This window comes from Hylobates moloch, unplaced genomic scaffold, assembly GCF_009828535.3.
Source record: "Hylobates moloch isolate HMO894 unplaced genomic scaffold, HMol_V3 SCAFFOLD_1, whole genome shotgun sequence".
Lineage (NCBI taxonomy): Eukaryota > Metazoa > Chordata > Mammalia > Primates > Hylobatidae > Hylobates > Hylobates moloch.
Window position 1 is genome coordinate 88,391,458 of NW_026652276.1, and position 22,107 is coordinate 88,413,564.

The 22,107-nt window shown below is 37.4% G+C and overlaps 1 protein-coding gene across 8 annotated transcripts in view; it reads right to left on the minus strand.

The window, feature by feature from the left end:
* Positions 1-22,107, minus strand: part of GALNT13 (polypeptide N-acetylgalactosaminyltransferase 13) — a 588,430-nt gene that overhangs the window by 156,443 nt on the left and 409,880 nt on the right. For all 8 annotated transcript variants that reach the window (XM_032755681.2, XM_032755686.2, XM_032755680.2 and 5 more), the window contains one exon: positions 10,715-10,895. In XM_032755681.2, coding sequence (XP_032611572.1) covers positions 10,715-10,895 — 181 coding nt within the window. The remainder of the gene's footprint in view (positions 1-10,714; positions 10,896-22,107) is intronic.

The following is a 22,107-nucleotide window of genomic DNA, read 5'->3' on the forward strand; positions in this document are numbered from 1 at the left end:
TCTACCCTTCTTCAATTCAATATTTTTTGTAATATTCAAGAAATAATATTTATACCATCTGCTTATTAGTTCTATTCCATGAATACAATTCAAGATATTTAAGAAGAATTACTGTAATATAATCACATTAATAGCTCTACTTAAAACTTTAATTTTAACTGTTAAGCTAATAATTTCATTTTTGTTCCATGTATACAAACAAAACCCCTTTTCATAAGGAAAGATATCTGATTCTGGTATTCTATTCATGGTTATTGCCTAGAGAGACCACTGACTTTACTAAAAATCAAACAAACAAGCAAAACATTAATTTTGTTCAACTCAAGCCTAAATCATTTAACAAATATTTCTGGGGCACAAAAAATGTGCTATACTTGGGGGAGATTGTTTTAACAATGTATAAACCAAAAAAGCCATAAAGGCTAAGACAGATTTTACTTCAACAATTAAATTCTTTTAAAATATTTTTTTGTATATCGATCAAATTACAACACACATGTAGTAACCTCAGAGAAAATCCTTGACAATGTATATAACAGACAAATAATTTATCACCAGAATACATCAAGATCTATGAATACATAAAAGAAAGGCAAAAATATTCAATGGCAAAATGAACAAAGCATATGAATAAAAAGGGTAACTAGTTTCTTTACACAAGAAATCCCAATGTCAATAGAAAATTGCAAACGATGTTCATTGCTAGCAGCAATTGGGGAAAAAAAACAGATTATCTGTGCAATTATCTATACAAATATAAATAAATTTGTACATATATGTCTATACACATATATATGCAAAAATGAAAAGATTGATAATCTAGAATGTTGATAGTATACAGTAAGTGCTCAAGCATTGTTGGTGGGAATGATAATAAAGTACTTCAAGAAGTTAAGAATTTTTGACAATATCTACCAAAATATAAATCTACATATCCATTGATCTAATAAATTTAAGTAAACTTTGTGTTGTCATTCATATATATTCATAGAATATTCATAGAATATTCTATGAATATATATGAATAATAATAACAGCTAATTGTTTGATACTTGCCAGACATTGTCTTAAGTGATTTATATATCTTATTTCATTTAACTCTCAAAAAACTTTATGTGGAAGGCCGTATTTTTATAATCCCCATTTTATAGCAAACAAACTAAGTGCAGAGATTAGGTAAAGAGAGATTAAGTAGAGTCAGGATTTGAATTAACCCAGGTAGTCTGCCTCCAGTGCTCTCATTCTTAATGCTTCCACACCCCTCAGAAATATCCTCTCAGGTTCACAAAGAAGTTGTTACAGGAGGGTTTCTGTAACTTTTTTGTAGTAAGGGACAACTGAAACCTGCCTAACTGCTTATCAATATTGGTATGATTAAATAAGTTTTGATATATCCATGCGATATAAAACTATTTCTCTACAAAATAGAATAATAATTCTAAGCAAATAGTATGTAAAACACTGCAGGACATAATATTAAGGTAGAAGTAAAGGAGTTACAACAGTACTGATTTTTTTATATATATGAATATGTGTCTGTAAATGTATGTAAATGCATAAGAAAAAGATTTGAAGGATACATGGTAATGGTGATTGGGACTTATATATTTCATTTGCCTCTGACATAGGTTATAAAATAGTACAAATATAATAGATTTGAGCTCAGTAAGCTCTAAAGATAAAATCAAACAAAAAAAACAATAAAACAGATATAGTCCTTTTATTCACATCATTTAGTGGGGGTAAGAAATACTTGAAACATGCATAAATGCTACATTAGGGAAATTACAGGAACCACTGGAGTCCCTGGGGGGAATTACATCAAATCTGATTGATAGGGGTGGATGATTATGGTACTTTAAGCAAAGGTGGCAGTATTCATTAACCACTCAAATACTCTTTTAGACATACAGAAAAACTTCAAGGTAAAAGGGAGCATGTTAAGCTTGGAGACCCAACGAATGTAGTTCCACATGGCAGGTATGTGGAATTCTTGGGAAGAAAGTGTACAAGAAAAGACTGGAAAGTTGGGCAAGGATCGGATCTCACAGGGCCTTATTGGCCATGTTCATGGCTTTTGACTTTGTGTTAAGTCATTAAAAGGTTGTTAGGAAAATAAGAGACCAGTGATAATTTGGTTTGGGAAGGTCCTCCAGCAGCGCTCTAAGGATGAGTGAGGAGTAGGCAAGCTTTGAGACAGGGAGGCTGCTGTGGTTTGGATGAGGGTTGTTCCTGCCCAAATTTATGTTGAACTCGATTCCCAATGTTGCAGTGTTGAAAGGTAGGCCCTAGTGGGAGGTGTTTGGGTCATGGGAGTGGATCCCTCATGAATAGATTAATGCCATCTCATGGAGTGAGTTCTTGCTCTCACAAGACTGGATTAGTTACTTCAAAAGTGGGTTGTTCCTTCTCATGTTTGGTCTCCTTGCACATACCCATTTCCCCTTCCACCTTCTGCCATGAGTTGAAGTGGCACAAGGCCCTCACCAGATGAGCTGCCTGATCTTGGACTTCCCAGCCTGCAGAATTGTGAGCCAAAATTCTTATCTTTGTAAATTACCCAGCATCAGATATTCTGTTATAGCAACACAAAACAGACTAGGACAGAGCCCCATCAGGATAATCAGGAGGTTGTGTGGATGAAGGTGAATCTGGAAATGAAGACAAATGAATGGATTTGAGAGCAATTAGAAGGTGGAAAAGAAAGGAGTTGGAGATTCATTTGAAGACTGTGGGCGAGAAGGAAGAATCTAGGAAAATGTAGGCAGTTCACATAAGAATCATATTAATTCTTGAAAATGTGTTTCCCATGTATTAAGCATTTAATCTTAGTTTTCGTTTAAACTAATTACATGTGCTCATGTAGACAGTTCACTCTTTAACGGCAAAGACAACATTTTAAAAGTGTTCATAGTCCCTCCTACTTGACATAGTAACAAACAAGAACTTAATAAGCACTTAACAAGTGAAGACAGAGCATAGCAGTATCCTTATTATAGAAATACAAATAAAAACCCCATAAAATACCAATAAAAGGACCAATAATAAACGTTGACCTAATGCCTTAAAGAATTAAAGAATCCAAAACTGTTTTAATTGATTGTAGCAAGGAAAAGCAGTTGATGAATATAGCTGTCATTCTTTATTTTCAATATTTAGCATTTTAGGGCATCACACAAATAATGCATTATGTGTTATTATAACATGGCACATTAAAATAATTTAGAATTTTCTCCTCATCATACCACATTCCCTCATTGATACTATGGCTGCTGCTGCTGCTGCTGCTGAAAAAGCATGTATTAAAAAATAAAAGTTCAAAACTCACAGGTACAAATGTACTTTATTTTCAGAAATGCTGCGCTCTTTTCAGATGAATTCCTGTTAATCCAACCAAAAACTAATATTCCTAGATTATTACAAAAATATTCACGCTGCACATTTTTCTGGAAACAAAATGTGGTTGCAAAATCAGCCTGGAACATTTTCATGACTCACAGAAGAAATTAGGCCCCACATTCAAAGAGCTGGTTATTAAATATTGTATTTTTCAAAATATCAGCATGTCAAAAACACTAGTATTTCATAGATAGAAATTTCAAGAGATGGAAATGAATAGAGGCTTTAAGCTTTAATAACAATGCAAATATGCTGCTAACAAAGGCTGCCTTTGGTGAGTTGATTTTTCTTAGGCATTTTTAAAAGGTTAACGAATAGGGAGTTAACCTTCAAAGTAAGTTCAAGGAGTCCTCTGTAATTGTGTGGTTTGTGTTTAACTGGAATACAGATCAAACTACAATATTGCCAAAGGAAAAATAATCTATTTTTCCCAGTCACATATAAATACCTTTTAAGGTATGTTTTGGGATCCTTTAAATTTAATTTTAATAAGTTTCTGCTCAAAACAAGAGTGTCCATCAAGTAAAGGAAGAAGAACCTGGGCGTTATATAAAAACTGCTGCTTCTAATCACCATGCCTGTTGATATACAGCTAGAGATCTACCTTCCCCCCAAAAGAAAACCACTATTTATAAAACAGCCAGCATATCAAATATACAGAAAGTCTTATGACTATAGTCTATCTTAAAGTTCTTAAGCTTTTTACCTGTGACCAAGAGGAAAAGAAAATGTTGCTTTTTATAATGTGGTATTCTGTGAAGAGCAGTTTTTGCTTACATAACTTCATTTCAAAGGATTTGGAGGAGAATCAGATTGGTTCAAGCTGAAAGAGCTCAATTACTTGTAAAAACTGCCATAGGCTTTAACAGCCTACAGGGCTTTAAAAATCTATGATGCTATAGTATTTGCATCCTTAAGAAGACAGCCAGAAATCAAACTAAACAAATGTGGAAAAAAAAATCTATTCTTGAAGACTATTTCAGAGTATGTCTATTCTTTATTTACACACCTATTTAGAAGACATAAGTAGACCCTACCAACTTTGTCAATATTACCAAACGGCTAATGAGCATAGGCCAAGACTATTAGGATATATAGTAAATATTGTGAAAAAACTCAGATAAAGGTATTCACACATGAAGCCATTTATACATCTCATTTTTAACTTTTAATTAATTAGGAGACATAAGAAATATAAAAACCAAAGTGTATAAAAGTAACTTTATTTTAGTTTGTGGGCTCTTGTATTATGTTGCTCTGTTAGACAATTTTATGGTCTGCTTTTATTGTGCCTGTTAGACTTTTGTATTAGCCCTGGAGGGTAAGATTATATTACAGTGTGTACCTATGATTATGGTGAAATCATAAAACCCTAAGCACATATGTAAACCAAAGGAATTCTCTTTTCCTATGGAAAACTCAGAGGAATTGAAACTGCCTTTATTATAACAGTGAAAGGGATCTGACCTACCCAGCTCCATCTTGCTTCTAACCTCCAAACTGTCCTTCATTCCTGGGTGCAGGCCAAACTAATTTTGGGAGTGAATTTAGTGTAATGCTGAAAAAAAAATAACAGCCCTTTCTGAAACAAACCACCTTCTTGCCTAGAGACTAGTCTGCCTTTGTAGGACTAACAAATTAGCCACAAGATTAAAAATTATGGTTTAGGAGTCATGCAACCAGAGGCCACAAGATTCTGAACCTCTCCAAAATGCTCCTGGGGATTACATCACTGTTGTGATGTAAAACCTAAGATCATTGCTGCAGACATTCTGCAGACCCTACATTTTGATGCAACAGCTGATACCACTCAGACAGGTAATCTGCCTTAACCAGTTCTGTGATCCCACCCAGGAACAGAAGACTGCAAAAAAAACCCACTTCAATACCCTATGATTTCATCTCTGACTAATCGGCACTCCCCATTTCTTGACACCTTCCCCCACCCCCCCCACCAAATTATCCTTAAAAACCTTGATTCCTGAATTTTTAGGGGGACTGATTTGAGTAATAATGAAACTCTGATCTCCTGTACAGCCAGCTTTACGTGACTTAAACTCTTTATCTACTGCAATTCCCCTGTCTTGATAATTCAGCTATGTCTGGGCAGTGGGCAAGGAGAACCTGCTGTGTGGTTACAGAATGATATAACACAGGAACAGAAAACCGAGCACTGCATGTTCTCACTCATGAGTGGGAGGTGAACAATGAGAACACATGGACACAGGGAGGGGAACATCACACACCAGGGCCTGTTGGGGGTTGGGGGTTAGGGGAGGGATAGCATTAGGAAAAATGCCTAATGCAGATGACGGGTTGATGGGTGCAGCAAACCACCATGGCACGTGTATACCTATGTAACAAATCTGCATGTTCTGCACATGTATCCCAGAACTCAAAGTATAAAAAATAATAATAATAATAATAAAAGAGATTTATGAGGAAGACCCTTCACCTCTCTTTTAACAGTGGGTCCGTATCCAGGGCTGGATCAGAGAGGTGGGACAAAGGCTTATTTGCCACAATTCTTGTGAAGAGTCTCCCTGGTATAAACCAGAAACCCATGGATAATTCAGCAGAAAGAAAGAAACAAATGTGGCTCTCTTTTAAAAATTATTCATTCATTCATTCTTCCAGTTATTCAACAAAATTTTTTTAAGCAAAATGACAGAAAAGTTGCTAGGCACTGTAAATAGTTGTCTCTGAACTACTTTGGATATAGAGACAAGTAATAAAAATTAAAACAATATGGTAAGAAGTGATGATGGTTTGCCCATGTTATCAAACTTCGGGGAATACAGAGAGAGAAATAATACCCAGACAGTTCAAGACAGATAGAGCTGAAACATTCCTGAAGCCAACCAATAAAGTAGGCAGGTGATATTTTATAGAGTATATTGAAAGTAAGTAAGTTATTTTTAGAATTCAAGTTATAAAGGTTGAGCACTTAAAGACTGGAGTTTGAGAAACTGCCTAAGTGAAGAACACAATTTCGGAGTAGAAGCCCACATGTACAAAGTGGAAATCTCACAAAACATATTGGAAAAATTAACAAATATATAGAAGAGTTTCTAGAAAGAACAAATATTATTTATTTCACCATATTAAGGAAGTTCTGGGAAGCTCAATATAAACTCATAAACCCTTCAGAGTTTTTCATAAATATGCATGTGTGTGTGTGTGTGTGTTTGTGTGTGTGTGTGTATTATAGTAAAGGATATAGTTCTAACTGTGGATGTGAATGCATGTAGCTCCCACCCCTCCTTCCTGAACACACACACCAGATTCTCTCTTTATAAACTCACCCATTCCCAAAGTGATGAAAAACAGAAAATCAAAAATTCCAGAGGATAGCAAAAGAGTGTATGATTTTGATTTTAAATTAAAATGACCACTGCTCTTGTAGCCTAAATTAACAATGGCTGAAATTGTTGTCATAAAAATAATAGATTTCTGACTTCCTGAATGCAACCTGTTTTATCTGTTTTTGGATGGTCTGAAATCTTCCCAGAGCTCAAATTGTTTTAGACATCCAGTTCTAGTTTCTAGCCTGCGTCCATTCTTCCTTTTTCAGGGAGAAGCAATTCATTGTTCTGTGTTTCAGGTTTGGAGTTTCCTCCCTCTGCCCACACTATTGCTGGTAGATTCTACCATTGCTTAGCTGCACTGACTGTCTCTGAGACACACGTAAACATAAATGCCCTTTAGGAAGTTCTTAGATATCTTCAACACATTCCCCAAAAGTCCTTGTTCTGCCTCCCAAACTACTTTTCTAGATTCAAATAAATCCATTTTATAAGAACAATAACCTCAAATAATATTTATTGTAATATGAAAACTGCACTTTCCAGGATATACAAACAGTCCCTATTGTGCAACATAAAGTCATTAGTTCCAGATAGCAGGCATTTTTTCCCATGCTTTAAATTCTAAAGTTATTCATTATAATTTGAGAAATGGTTCCATCATTTATCTGCCTTTTTCATTCAGTGGAAAATTATACAAAAGACTAGCACATTACTTTTCGCAAATATTCATCATGGACGAATATAATACATGTGATTACAATTATTCTCAATTACTCGTATTCCTGAATGTACATTGCATGCAATCACACATAACACAATTTTTTCCTCCATTACTCCTTTATTCATATTTGAACTTATATATTTCTACAAGTAATGATTTGAATTCAAAAAGTATCATCAAAAGAAAATGAAAAGGTTATATAAATGTCACTGCCTTGCTGTGAATATTACAAGCTCCTGCTGAATTCAACTCTGAACATATGGACTAGATTTCTACTGTAAAGAGAAATACATCTATGCATGAAATGGTGTTCCTCGTAATAGCTTTTTAACATAGAAGAGGCTTGAAAACGTGTGAAAAAGTCCTTTTCCTAATCACACACTTAAACATACAATATCCCCATTCTTCTTTATATAGCGATGCTGCATCTTAATAAGAAACTTCATACTGCTCCTTCTGCTCCTTCTCTTCTAGGTACTCGTATATAGAAAAGTTTTTGCCAGGCGCGGTGGATCAAGCCTGTAATCACAGCACTCTGGGAGGCTGAGGGGCGGATCACTGGAGGTCAGGAGTTCGAGACCAGCCTGGCCAACATGGTGAAACCCTGTCTCTACTAAAAATACAAAAATTAGCCGACCATGGTGGCGGGTGCCTGTAATCCCAGCTACTGGAGAGGCTGAGGCAGGAGAATCCCTTGAACCGGGAGGCAGAGGTTGCAGTGAGCCGAGATTGCGCCACTGCACTCCAGCCCGGGCAACAGAGTTAGACTCCGTCTCAAAAAAAAAAAAAAAAAAGTTTGAATTTCCTTATAAGGACTAAACTTGGACCTTTTCCTCTCTTGTCCAAGTTCCTATCATGCCCTATTGACCATACAATCTCATCAGATGGGTTTATTTAACCCTGTGTAATGTGGGTTAGTCACTGATATAGGAGTTAAGATGAAATTATTTAGGCAGACAGTTGAGGTTACAGGAGTCCTTGGTAAAGTTTTCCTTTTTAATGAAAAGCAGCCCTAAAATAATTTTCTAACAAAGAGCAGTTTGTAAAATTGAACTGCAGATATAGATGCTGGCAGCTGGGCCAATCATGTTCAAAACAGTGACTCCATCTTCCCTTTTCTCTTTGGCAGCCACATGTACAGTAAGAAGCAGACAAGATGGCGCCAGTGCAGTGGAAAGTCCATTTGCATAATAAGATTAGGGTGGGGTGGCCAGCCTTCCTGCACCCTATGTAAAGGGCACACCTGATGGAACCATTCTGTGGGCCCTAGTAAATCAGCCTCCTCAAGCCTGCCTGTAAAATCCCGCGCATCCGACTCTGGTGGTCTCTCCCTTTCGGAAGCCCTCTCTCTCACCAGAGAGAGGGCTGTCCTCCTGTCTCTTTCTTCTGCCTATTTAACCTCCACTCCTAAACTCCTCGTGTGTGTCCCTGTCCTAAATTTTCTTGGCATGAGAGGACAAAGCCCTAGTATTTACTCCAGACAACGTAGCCGCTTCATTGCCAATCTGATTCTGGCATAAAAACATATGACAGATAAAGAAGGAACCCAAAGTATATTTCTTTGCCATATTTTGAAATGGCCCTGCAAAGACATCTTTTGTGGGGGAAAAATCTGCATCTAGACCTCTCCCCTTCCAGTCCTTCCCAAACCTAAGGAGATTAACTGAGAGTTTAGCACCTTTTAAAGGTTTGAATAGGAAACACGTGCCAACTATTGCCTCTAAGGTGGCCACCTATGATACTTCATCTGCATAAGAACCTTGGTTTCCACAACCTCCTATCTTAACCCAGTCACTCTTTCCTATTGAGTCTAGGTATTTAGATAATAACTTGACCAAACCAATATATCCCTCATATGAGTTCACTGATGTGTCTTATGTCTCTCTAAAACGTGTAACATCAACCTATAACCCAACCATCTTGGGCACATGTTCTCTGGAACTCTCCAGACTGTGCCTTGGGCCAGGTTCACTCAAATTTGGCTCAGAATAAAGCTCTAAATGTTTTACAGAGTTTGACTCTTTTCATTGACACTTAAATGTACCTTCAAAAATCAGAGCATGCCAATTAAAATCAAATAGGCTTTTCTAAGCCAGCTAATAGATTGTATTACAGAAAAAGGATGTAGGCCTGGATTTTTGTTGTTGTCCTTATGGGTTACATAATAATGACAATAATGACACTAATGACCATAAGGCCTATATAAAAACTGAGTCCTTTTGTATCCTTATTTTTCTCCCTTTTTAAATGCTTCAGTTTTTGGCTTTTTTTTGTTGTAAGTAATGTAGCTATTGCAGAAATCTAGAAAATTATACAGAATGTAATTATTAATAATCCCATCACCCAGTAATAGGATTTTCTTATTTTTTTCCTTTTTAATGACTTTCAATTCTTAAAATAAGTAATGTGTGAATATTAGAAAATATATAAAAATATAGGGAAAAGAATTACCCATAATCCTACCACCCACTGATAGCCTATGTTTACTTCTTTTTTTTTTTTTTTTTTTTTTTTTTTGAGACGGAGTCTCGCTCTGTGGCCCAGGCTGGAGTGCAGTGGCACCATCTCAGCTCACTGCAAGCTCCGCCTCCCAGGTTCACGCCATTCTCCTGCCTCAGCCTCTCCGAGTAGCTGGGACTACAGGCGCCCGCCACCACGCCCGGCTAATTTTTTTGTATTTTCAGTAGAGACGGGGTTTCACCGTGGTCTCGATCTCCTGACCTCGTGATCCGCCCGCCTCGGCCTCCCAAAGTGCTGGGATTACAAGCATGAGCCACCGCGCCCGGCCGCCTATGTTTACTTCTATTTCAATATATATACTTCTCTGTAACTAAAGTATGAAAACGTTTTACTCATATTATTTTCCACACATATTTATTGATGAATAATTTACTATGTTCTTCAGAAATATAAATTTAAATATCTGCATAATTTTCCATCTTGTTTCTGTATGAAGTCATTTAATCTTCCCCTACTAAGATTTTTAAAAAATATTCTCAATTTGAGTTAATAATAAATACAGATCTCTCTGTATGGCTTGCTCCATTTTTCCAGCATAACACTTGGGTTGAGAAAAAAAAGATAATATTTAGGTGTTTGAAATATAGTTCTTATTTTACATCAAAATTTACTTCACAGTACAACTTTCTCATATGCAGTTTTCTGCAATATTATGGTAATAAACAATATTTTAACTAGCAGAATAACAGCAATAATGAAACACATATTCAGTATGTTTCAATTTTATTTTCTCCCGTAGAGAAAGAAAAATGTCAGAATTGTGTACCTGGGGATATGATGTAGAAGAAATCTTTAAATTCATCCATCCAAACTTCTGCCAGTCTCCTGTTGTTCTTGTTGATGACATGACCAGTGCCACCAGGAAAAGTGTATGGAGTCGCCTTCCGAAAAACATGACCAACATGGGAGCAAGTAACAATCTCCAAGGAGCCTCCACATTGCCAAATCTGGGAAAAGGAACAATCATTGTAAATAATGCACTAATATTGTATGAGACGAAGCAACTGAAGCTTAGGCCAAATCTTCAGATCTTACATGTTTCAAGCAAATATCTGATGCAAAATTTAGAACTAGTACACTATACTTACTTTTGGCAAAGGATGCGAATTTGGAAGATCTTGATATATTTAAATACTTGTAGCATTGGAATTATGGAGGTAAGATATATTTAATGTATGTCTCTTTATTAGAATACCTAATTTCTAGTTTCTAGCAGTTAACCTAATTGCTAATTAGTAGATTTGGTACCCAAATCTGCTATTAATGAATCTGTACATGTTACATGCCATTGTCAAAAACTAAATTTGATTTGGAGAAAAATCAGTTACTCTCCATCCATCTGGAATTATAAACGACCATTCATTCTAAGCTGGTCATATACCTTGCATCTTAAGCCTTTGGATTTATTATTAAGATGTGTTAGGACACCTTTATAGGTGCTCAAGGTCTACATATCCTTCAAAACTCATCTTCACCAAGATCATTTCTTCTAGAAAGCTCTGGGGGGAGATTTAGTAATGTGTACCTTTTGTATTTTAAGCATGCTTTTAGGACTGATTACAATTATTCACTTCCATATCACTCCTTTAAAACTATAAATTCTTAGAAAATATACCATATATTTCTTAGTATCCTAGAATTCACTGTGTATTTGAGGCTAAGTATTATGCAAACTAGCCATAAAATACTGATTTCTATGAAATTACATTGTACAGTCATAGCTTATACTGTTTCTCTCTATATATGTGTATACACACACAATACTATACATGCAATTATATATACATATTACATATATGCTACAGGTTTTCTTGTCACAATAAATAGAAGTCATAGTTACTGTTCTACAAAGTTTGGAAAACATGGTTTTATACTGTAACTAACATTGTTTTCATTTGATACATCTGATTTAAGTAGAGTTACTTTTTTTTGAAAGAAAAACATCGTTCTGGCCATTTCTGGCCAGGTGCGGTGGCTCACACTTGTAATCCCACCACTTTGGGAGGCCGAGGTGGGCAGATCATGTGAGGTCAGGAGTTTGAGACCAGTCTGACCAACACAGCAAAAACCTGTCTCTACTAAAAATACAAAAATCAGCCGGATGTGGTGGCACATGCCTGTAGTCCCAGCTACTCAGGAGGCTGAGGCAAGAGAATCGCTTGAACTCAGGAGGCAGAGGTTGCCGTGAGCCGAGATCATGCGCCATTGCACTCCAGCCTGGGTGACAAAAGTGAAACTCTATCTCAAAAAAAAAAAAAAAAAAGAGAAAGAAAGAAAGAAAAAAAACTATCTTTCCACCTGACCCTTCAGATAACATTTAGCTTAGAAAAGAGCTGCTATTGGACTTGGGTAGCAGTAAGAGACAATCACTTTTTTATCAGAAGATAAAAGATGATAAATAATAAGTCACAATCATAATGGTTTGTTCATTTCATGTAAATCTATTCTTTTTTATTTTATAATTTTTGAACAGTGTAATGCTAGCAGAAAAATAGGTCCAACAAACACTGAAATACAGATGAATATACGAGAAGAATAGAAACCTTCCTCCCCCCTTAAAAGACAGGGAAGCTCATTCTTAAATAATCAACATGTTTCAGGCTGGGCACGGTGGCTCACGCCTGTAATCCCAGCACTTTGGGAGGCCGAGGCAGGCAGATCACGAGGTCAGGAGATCGAGACCATCCTGGCTAACACAGTGAAACCCCCTCTCTACTAAAAATACAGAAAAAAAAAAATTAGCTGGCTGCGGTGGCGGGCGCCTGTAGTCCCAGCTACTCTAGAGGCTGAGGCAGGAGAATGGCGTGAACCCGGGAGGCGGAGCTTGCAGTGAGCTGAGATCGCGCCACTGCACTCCAGCCTGGGCGAGAGTGAGACTCTGTCTCAAAAAAAAAAGTATTTCATTGACTGATAACCTCCTCATCTTTCTAGCTTCATGAAATACATGAACCTTCTTGTGATTACGCACATTTTTACATTCTTCCTGTTAAAATGGAGGCAGTTAATGCCTATCCTATCAAAGATAAATCAATATTATTTTTCAGTCCTCCATTATATCCCTTATTATATCCCTTGTATCTTTCTTAAGGATGTCACTAATTTAGTCATTTCCCTTGCTTTTCTCCTGAAATATTAATGTTTCTCATTACTAGATTATGCCTATCTTTGCATAATACCTTCTAAAGTCATCTATCTTTCAAATAGCTTCAAAAATTTATAAAACACACAGAAAAATCAATTGTTTAATATCTATATCCTAGCTATCTGTTTCCTTTACCATTAAATAATATAAAATATAATATTTTATCTACATTTTATATTTTATATATATTTGTATTTCTAATATATATTTTATATTTTTGTCATGGTAAAATTATGAATTATGTAATTTTAGCATATTAGTGATACATGCTCTTAGGAAACAACAGTGAAAGCAGAAAGACAATTAAGATTCTAATGAATTGACAGACAAGAGATGCTGGGGATTAGGACAAGGATGGTGGCAGTGGAAACAGCGAGAGATGGTGGCAGTGGAAACAGAGAGACATGGTGCCATGTTCCTAAAGAACATGTATCACTAATATGGTAAAAATATATTTTAGTGGGCAGGCGCAGTGGCTCATGCCTGTAATCCCAGCACTTTGGGAGGCCAAGGTGGGCAGATCACGAGGTCAGGAGATTGAGACCATCCTGGCTAACACGGTGAAACCCCGTCTCTACTAAAAATACAAAAAAATTAGCTGGGCGTGGTGGTGGGCGTCTGTAGTCCCAGCTACTCCGGAGGCTGAGGCAGGAGAATGGCGTGAACATGGGAGGCGGAGCTTACAGTGAGCCGAGAATGTGCCACTGCACTCCAACCTAGGTGACAGAGCGAGACTCCATCTCAACAACAACAACAACAACAAAATATTTATATATAAATAAAATACATATATAATTTATATATAAATAAAATATATATATTATATATAATATGTATATATAATTTATATATATAATAAATATATAATATATATAATTTATATATATAATAAATATATAATATATATAATTTATATATATTTCATATATTATATATTTATATATTATATATAAATTATATTTATGTAATTTAGTGATATATATATATATTTAGTGATACATGTTCTTTCCCTTCCTCAATTTTCATTCGTTTTTGACCTATTGTAAAAAATGCTGTTTATTTATGTAGCTTCTCACAATTCCTCTGGTCAAAATAACAAATATTCCTTGATGCATTTACTATCTTGTTGACTCTTTTCTTGGAGTCTCCTGATTTTCCTCTTCTTATATGTTTATCCATTTTTACTTTAAATTTATATTTAAATGTTGGCCTTCATCTCTCTTTATACATTTCATGGGTGGTCTCATTTGTTACTATTAATTTACAGAGGACCTGCATGCCAACAGTCTCAACATTTACATCTCAGCCCAGACCTCTTTTCTGGGATCCAGACTTGTGTATCCATACATCTACTTGATACCTCCTCTTGTATGTCCCAGAAACATACAAACAGAAACGTTCAGACTTGGTTTGTTGATTCACCCCTGTTCTGTCAGCCAGGTCTTATTTTTTTCTATTTTTTTTTTCCCCAATTGATAGTATATGGTGCCAACATTCACCCAGATAGTCAAACCAATAAATACATAAGTAAAGTAAAATAGATAACTAAATAAAACTAGAACATATCATTGACTTATTTCTTTCATCATCTGTATGCATATGCAATCCATTATTAAATCCTAGTAGTGCTATCTGTAAAATAATTCTCCATATGGCCATCTGTCTTCGTCTGCTTGCGCTGCCATAACAAAATCCTGGGAGGCTTAAACAACAGAAATCTCTTTCTCACAGTTCTAGAGGCTGGGAAGTTAAAGATCAAGGTGCCAGCACGGTCAGTTCCTCATAAGGGTGTTCTTCCTGACTTGTAGATGACTACCTTTTTGCTATGTCCTTACATCATGGAGAGAGCACTCTCTTTTTTCTTTCTCTTCTTATATTTCTTTCTCTTCTTATAAGGATATCAGTCCTATCAAATTAGGACCCCACCCTTCTGACCTCATTTATCTTCAATTCCCTCCTCACAGGCCATATGTGAGGCACTAATTGAAGGCTTCAATACATGAATTTTGTGGGAGCCCTCTCTCTGTTTCCGCTGCCACCGTCCTTGTCCTAATCACCAGCATCTCTTGTCTGTCAATTCAACAGAGTCTTAATTGTCTTGCTGCATTCACTGTTGCTTTCTACAATTTGTTTTGTAGTGAGAAATCAAAGTGGTCTTTTAAAAATTTAATTACTTAATTTTACTTCCCTGTTTAAATCCTTGAATGGTTTCTCATTGCACTGTGAATGTAAACAAAATCCTTTAGCAGGGCCTCTAAGACCATACCTGATTCTCCCTCTCTGTCAAAAAACACTGGTGATACTGGCCTTCTGCCACATTCTAGAATAACATACCACATACCTTTTCACACACCAAATTCTCAAATCTCCTACCCCTGTACCTGGAATGCAATTCTGTCAGCACTTCACCTTGGCTACCTCTTTGCCATACTTGTCATCTCAGCTGAAACATCACTTCATCAGAGAGGTCTTGTCCAATTGCTGACAGGTTGATGGATGCAGCAAACCACCATGGCAGGTGTATACCTATGTAACAAACCTACACCTTCTGCACATGTATCCCAGACTTAAAGTATAATAATAATAAAAAAAGAATCTTTAAAAAAATAAAATAACCCCAGTTATTTTCTCTAAGAGAACCCTGTTTAGTTCCCTCTTTGCTTACCACAATCTGTAACTTGTTTATTTGTATTCCTCTCTCTCTCTCTCAGACATGATTTAGTAGAGTACTCAACATTCATTCTGTGACCAGCCTTTTGTAAAAGGTGCTCCAATTTCAGAAGAAATGACACATGACTTGTTATACATGAGAAGGAATTTAAGGTCTTCTCTTTATTGTGAGGAATGCAAGCTGTTTGGTAAAGAGGCTTTTCCCTCCCTTCCTATGGAATACACATAAATGAAGAGCTTCCTTCCTCCTTCACCCAAACAAGGGAGCTAACTGAATGAAGGAGAGACTGGTATTTCTCTCCCAGCTGGACAGTTGTATAGCAAATTAGCACGCTATCCTGGGGCTGCCTTTAGAGCAGAGAAGAATGTGTTCAGAGAGCTACATGACCCTAGTAAAAGAGAGACCACTCCCAATCTAGTGAATTCTGAAGCTATGGTTGGGGTTTATTTTACAGGTTGTTCCAGCAGAACTGATAGGTCCAGTGATGCAGTGAACCTTGGAGGAAGTGGTCTTTAATAGCATCTGGACAAGACCTCAGTCATTTCTGGGCTCTATAGAGCATGGAACATAGAAAAGAAAGAATGAGCTATGGGACTAACAATATGGCAGATCAGCAAGGAGGCACACTTTGAGAAAGGCAGTTGGGTGAAATAGAGACTAAGATCTTCCTCTCCAAAAGGCCCTTGGAAAAGAGAAGAAATAAAGGCTGAAGCTGAGCACAGTTTTAAGAAAACAATAAAACTATGTATAGAAGATAATCACCTGGGTAAGGCCACCAATGGCAAGTGGAACCATATGTAGCCAACAACGGCAGGCCATCATCAAACTTATCAGAAAAGACCTGCCGTTTTTCTAGCCTTCCTATTTGACCCTACCCATTGGGGAAGGCAACCCACAAACCCCTGCCCTCTCTCATTCCAAGCTCCTCTTTCATCATGGGCCTAAGGAGAGAAGAGAATGTGAGCTATGTGTGCCTATAAAAATCAAGGCTTTACAGTGGACATTAGAGTTTTCTCTAATGGCTGGGCATGGTTCCTCACACCTGTAATCCTAGCACTTTGGGAGGCCCAGGTGGGCCAATCACCTGAGGTCAGGAGTTTGAAACCAGCCTAGCCAACATGGTGAAACCTCGTCTCTACTAAAAATAAAAAAATAAAAAATTAGCTGGGCACATGGTGGCGGGTGCCTATAATCCCAGCTACTTGGGAGGCTGAGGGAGGAGAATCACTTGAACCTGGGAGGAAGAGGTTACAGTGAGCCGAGGTCACACCGCTGCACTCCAGCCTGGGTGACAGAGAGAGACTCCATCGCCAAAAAAAAAAAATAAAAAGAATTTTCAATAATGAAAAGTGATTACAAAGCTATAAAATCAGTGCTAAATAACATTATGGACTGAAAATGAGTATTCTTCAGAGCATAAAAGCAATAATTGGGAAAAAAAAGCCATTTTAAACTGTACTCCACTAAATTCAGACTAAGCCCTGTTTAATATAAACTACTGACTGACAGTTGTCTTCAGGACTCTCCATTTGCCTTTTTACAAATGTGGATTAGCACTATGGTTGTGTGAGTTAGATGCACAGGGCTCTTTATTTCCACTCTGTTGCTTCTCGGTCCTCCCATAGCTTGTGGGTTTATTGGTTCTCTGCCAATATCAGGGCTCTGAATATAATACTCCAAAATATGTCAAGTTGGCAATTGAAAAAACTGCAGTAGCCAGGAGGCCACTCTGACCTTCTCCCACCTTTCTACCCTGAAGTATAGCCATAAAGAAATTCTCTGACATACTTTTCCTGAAAGAAGATCATAAGACTCTAGTTTCAGAGGGGTTCTGCCCTACATTTGCAGGACAAGAAGAATCTGAACAAACAGACCTTGCTAAGTGCCCTGCCTCCTTTAATTCCATTAGATCACACCTAATTTTTGTCCAATCATCCTTCTATATGACTGTCCATTCTTCTTGGATCCTAAGGATAAAAGTGTCATTGAGTTATGAAACAGACGCCTAAGGATAAAAATTCTTGGATCTTTAGGTCTTCATTTCTGAAGGCTCTCATTTGACATTAAACTTGGGTTAAATAAATTTGTCATGATTTCCTTTTGTGAATCTGTCTGTCTTTTGTATAAGGGTGTCAGTCATAAACCTTGTGACAGGCAGGAAAAAGATATTGTTTTGTTTTCCCCTACATCCTGAACGTGCACACAGAACAGGAAATGAAATCTGGTTTGAAATCTTTTAAAGTAGGGTTCCAATGGTCTCACTCCTTTCCATCTTAATTGGCAAAGATAAGGATATACGGAAGTTCAGATTTTATGTTATTCTCCTGACATGTAATGACATTTTTATGTACATATACAGGTATAATGCTGCAAGCGTTGATATTTGTAAGACAAGGAAAACCTGTCTGACTTTGATTGTCACAGATAAAGGCATTTCTTAAATATATTGAGGATAGATACAAAGAAGTGGTAGCAACTGTTCCATAACTCAATGGATAGTGGCTCATGTTTTGCCTGTGTGCCATAGGCTACTGACTCTTGAAATAATGTGAGTGCTTCTCCCATCAGCCATCTGTGCTCACAGAATGTGTAGATAAATGCTGATATTGCATTTCCTAGGTAAAGCCTCTCCTCAAAATTTGCATAAAAATAAAAAGATTAAGGTAGAAATGCATAACACTATGCATTTATTAGGCTAATATCTACTCATAGTAATACTAAGTTAATACAAGAATAAAACATTTAATTTATGAAATATTGACCAGATAAATGTAATATACTTAGACTCCAGGGTAATGTGAAAAAAATAAATGTTAAAGCAGAAAGAACTCAAATTGAGTGGCGTCCACAATGACTACATCGATAATTTCCTTTCTTGTACCCTCAACATTTTAAAAGGAAGTGAGAAAAGAAAGAAGGAACATTATGACCCAGTCATTAAGAACTTGGGCTATGAAATAAGCAAACGGAATTTTTCTACAGGCTCTGTCACATACTATGTATACTTGTGAAAATTACTATTTAAGGCTTCAAGGTCTTAACTTTCCCAATGGAAAGTGGGAATAATAATGACTACTTCCAAGACTCTAATAAGATTTTATGTGTAAAGAAACAAGGAACTATGCCTGACACTTGATATGGGATGAAGTAAAATGACACTTGGATATTATTTAACTTTTATTGCCATAATTTCTCAGGGAAATCAACATCTATAGATTACTAGCTGATTCTTGCTTTTTAAAAAGAATTTTATTCAGGTCTTAAAAATGTTGTTTCTTTAAAATTACAACATCAATGTCCAGGAGTTATGTACACTGTGTGGAGTCTAAAATAGTAGTCTATTAGCTTCTAATTAGAATACTGCATTTTATTCCCTGAAATTATTTTACAATGTCTGAACAAACTGTATAAGCTGAATAAAACATGATGCCTCATTCACATGAACAAGTGATATTGAATTACTTTGTATCACTGAGTATATCAGATTGTTATTTTCTAGGCTTTCAACAGATTAATATTTTATATTTTATCTCTTTCAAGTAAATTTGACCATGTATACAATATAAACTATCCTATCATCCACAGGGAATTAAAGCTTGTCTTTGTTCTCAGATATTTTTATAAATGTCTTATGATGGAGAAGGTTCTTAATCAAAATGTAAAATGCCCATTGCTCATTTGATTATCTACTCTATTTCCCCTGCTATGAGACAACCAACACACTTCATCTTTTTCATGGTTTTTGGCACCTACATCAGTGACATTTTAATTAAAGTTCATAAACTTCATAAGTTCCACTTTGCAATCTCAGTTCTAGTGCTACTATTGTTTCTAATTTTACAGCTGTTGTACCAAATTCATGCAGCTGCTTGTTTTTATATTAATCTTTATCTTTCCCCTAACCCATAAACATACTATCTCTGGCAGGAAGTTATCCTTTAATATAGTCTTATTGAAAACAAACAATAATGGAGACCATATAGCACAATGATTACGAGTAGAGGCTATAGCTCCTGATATTATATCCTAGCTCTGCAACTTACTAGCTGAGTGACCTCAGTTATGTCATTTTTCTGTGATATGGGTCTCAGATAATAAAGTGAAACTAGAAGAATCTAGCCCAGCAACCCTGGTTAAAGAACATTGTTATGAGGATTAAGGCAAACTAATTCACATAAAGATACTTAGCTTTTATTTGGCAAATGAATTGGAATGGAGTAAATGAGTGATTTATTGAGGACTTATTGCAACAATCTAGAACAGAGATGATAATGACTTTGCCCAAGGTGATGGCAGTGAAATAGAGAGGAATTCAATAACTTGACACAATTTGGGAAATTAAAATTATGAAATAATATATGAGGGTATGTCAGCAACATGGTGAAAGAGCAGGCTCTGGGCTACCTCTCATCCCACAGACACATCTAGTATACACCTAAACATGAGCCAATTCTCTCCAAGAGAAAGCCAAAATCCAGATGAAAGACCCGTACATGCCAGACTACTAAGAAACACTCACATCAAAATGGATATTGAAAGCAGAAATACACTCATACACTAGCTACAACCTGAGCACAGAGTCTTACAATTGAGAAGAAAAATCTCAACTACCAGCTTCTTCCTGAGGGGTAAGGGGCTTGCTTGTACAACACATAAAGTGCCAACTTTTGCAGTCTTTACAGAGGGCTCAGCTCTTCAATCACCATGCTTGATGAACCACAGGGAGAGGGCATCAGAAGATTTATCTCAAGCATAAAAGGGGGAAAAAAAAGGTTTGAATCACATCGAGAGGTGACAACGTGCTAGCAGCCCTCGCTCGCTCTCAGCACCTCCTCGGCCTTAGCCTCAGCGTCCACTCTGGCCGCGCTCAAGGAGCCCTTCAGCCCACCACTGTGCTGTGGGCGACCCCGTCTGGGGCTGGTCAAGGCCAAAGTCAGCTCCGTTGCCTCGCCGGGAGGTGTGGAGGGAGAGGTGCAGGCAGGAGCTGGGGCTGCACGCAGCGCTCATGGGCCGGCCCGGGTTCCAGGTGGGCATGGGCTCCGTGGGACCCGCACTCAGCGTGGCCAGCCAGCACCTGCTGGGCTTGACTGGGGGATGAGCTCTCTCTGGGCTGCTAGAGTGCCCAGGCTGGGTGCCACAAAGTCCCCCAGCGAGTGCCATTGACAGGTGAAGCCAACTGGGCTTCTGGGTCAGGTGGGGACTTGGAGAACTTTTCTGTCTAGCTAAAGGATTGTAAACGCACCAATCAGCACTCTGTGTCTAGCTAGAGGTTTGTAAATGCACCAATCAGCACTCTGTGTCTAGCTAAAGGTTTTATAAACACACCAATCAGCACTCTGTGTCTAGCTAAAGGTTTTGAAAATGCACAAATCAGTGCTCTGTGTCTAGCTAATCTGTTACGGACTTGGAGAACTTTTGTGTCTAGCTAAAGGATTGTAAACGCACCAATCAGCACTCTGTCAAAATGGACCAATCAGCTCTTGTGAAATGGACCAATCAGCTCTCTTTAAAATGGACCAATCAGTAGGATGTGGGTGGGGCCAGATAATGGAATGAAAGCAGGCCACCCAAGCCAGCAGCGGAAACCCATTCCGGTCCCCTTCCACACTGTGGAAGGTTTGTTCTTTCGCTCTTCACAATAAATCTTGCTGCTGCTCACTCTTTGGGTCCGTGCCGCCTTTATGAGCTGTAACATTCACCGGGAAGGTCTGAAACTTCACTCCTGAAGCCAGTGAGACCATGAACCCACCAGAAGGAAGAAACTCTAGACACGTCTGAATATCAGAATAAATAAACTCCGGACACACCATCTTTAAGAACTGTAACACTCACTGCAAGGGTCCGCAGCTTCATTCTTGAAGTCAGTGAGACCAAGAACCCACCAATTCTGGACACAACATGAGCCCTCCTAGCAGCTGTAGCACTGAGGATCGGCCCAGCTTCTAAATTCCCCCAAATTTGGTCTCAGGCTTTCCCATCAGCTTCCTGTGGTTCTGGCCTTTTAACAAGCCAGTATCTGGGAACCTACATAGCAAATAAAGAATAAGCCTTCTCTAGCTTAAACAGAAAGGAAGGCATGCCCTGTATGTACTTTCTTCTCTGGCTTGCTCCTAAGATAAATTCCTGTAATCTCAGTCTACCCCGGCAAGAGAGATGTAAAAGTTCTGCTTGCTTTACCAGGAGAGTGGGCATGCCCCTTGCTTCCTTCCTTGGCTTGCTTTTGAGATAAATTTCTGCAATCTCTCATTAGAGAGAGACTGGGGGACCTCTTCATTCCTGATTGGAAAAGTAGGCATTCCCTGCACCTTCTTCCCTGCTTTTTTTTTTTTTTTTTTTTTTTTTTTTT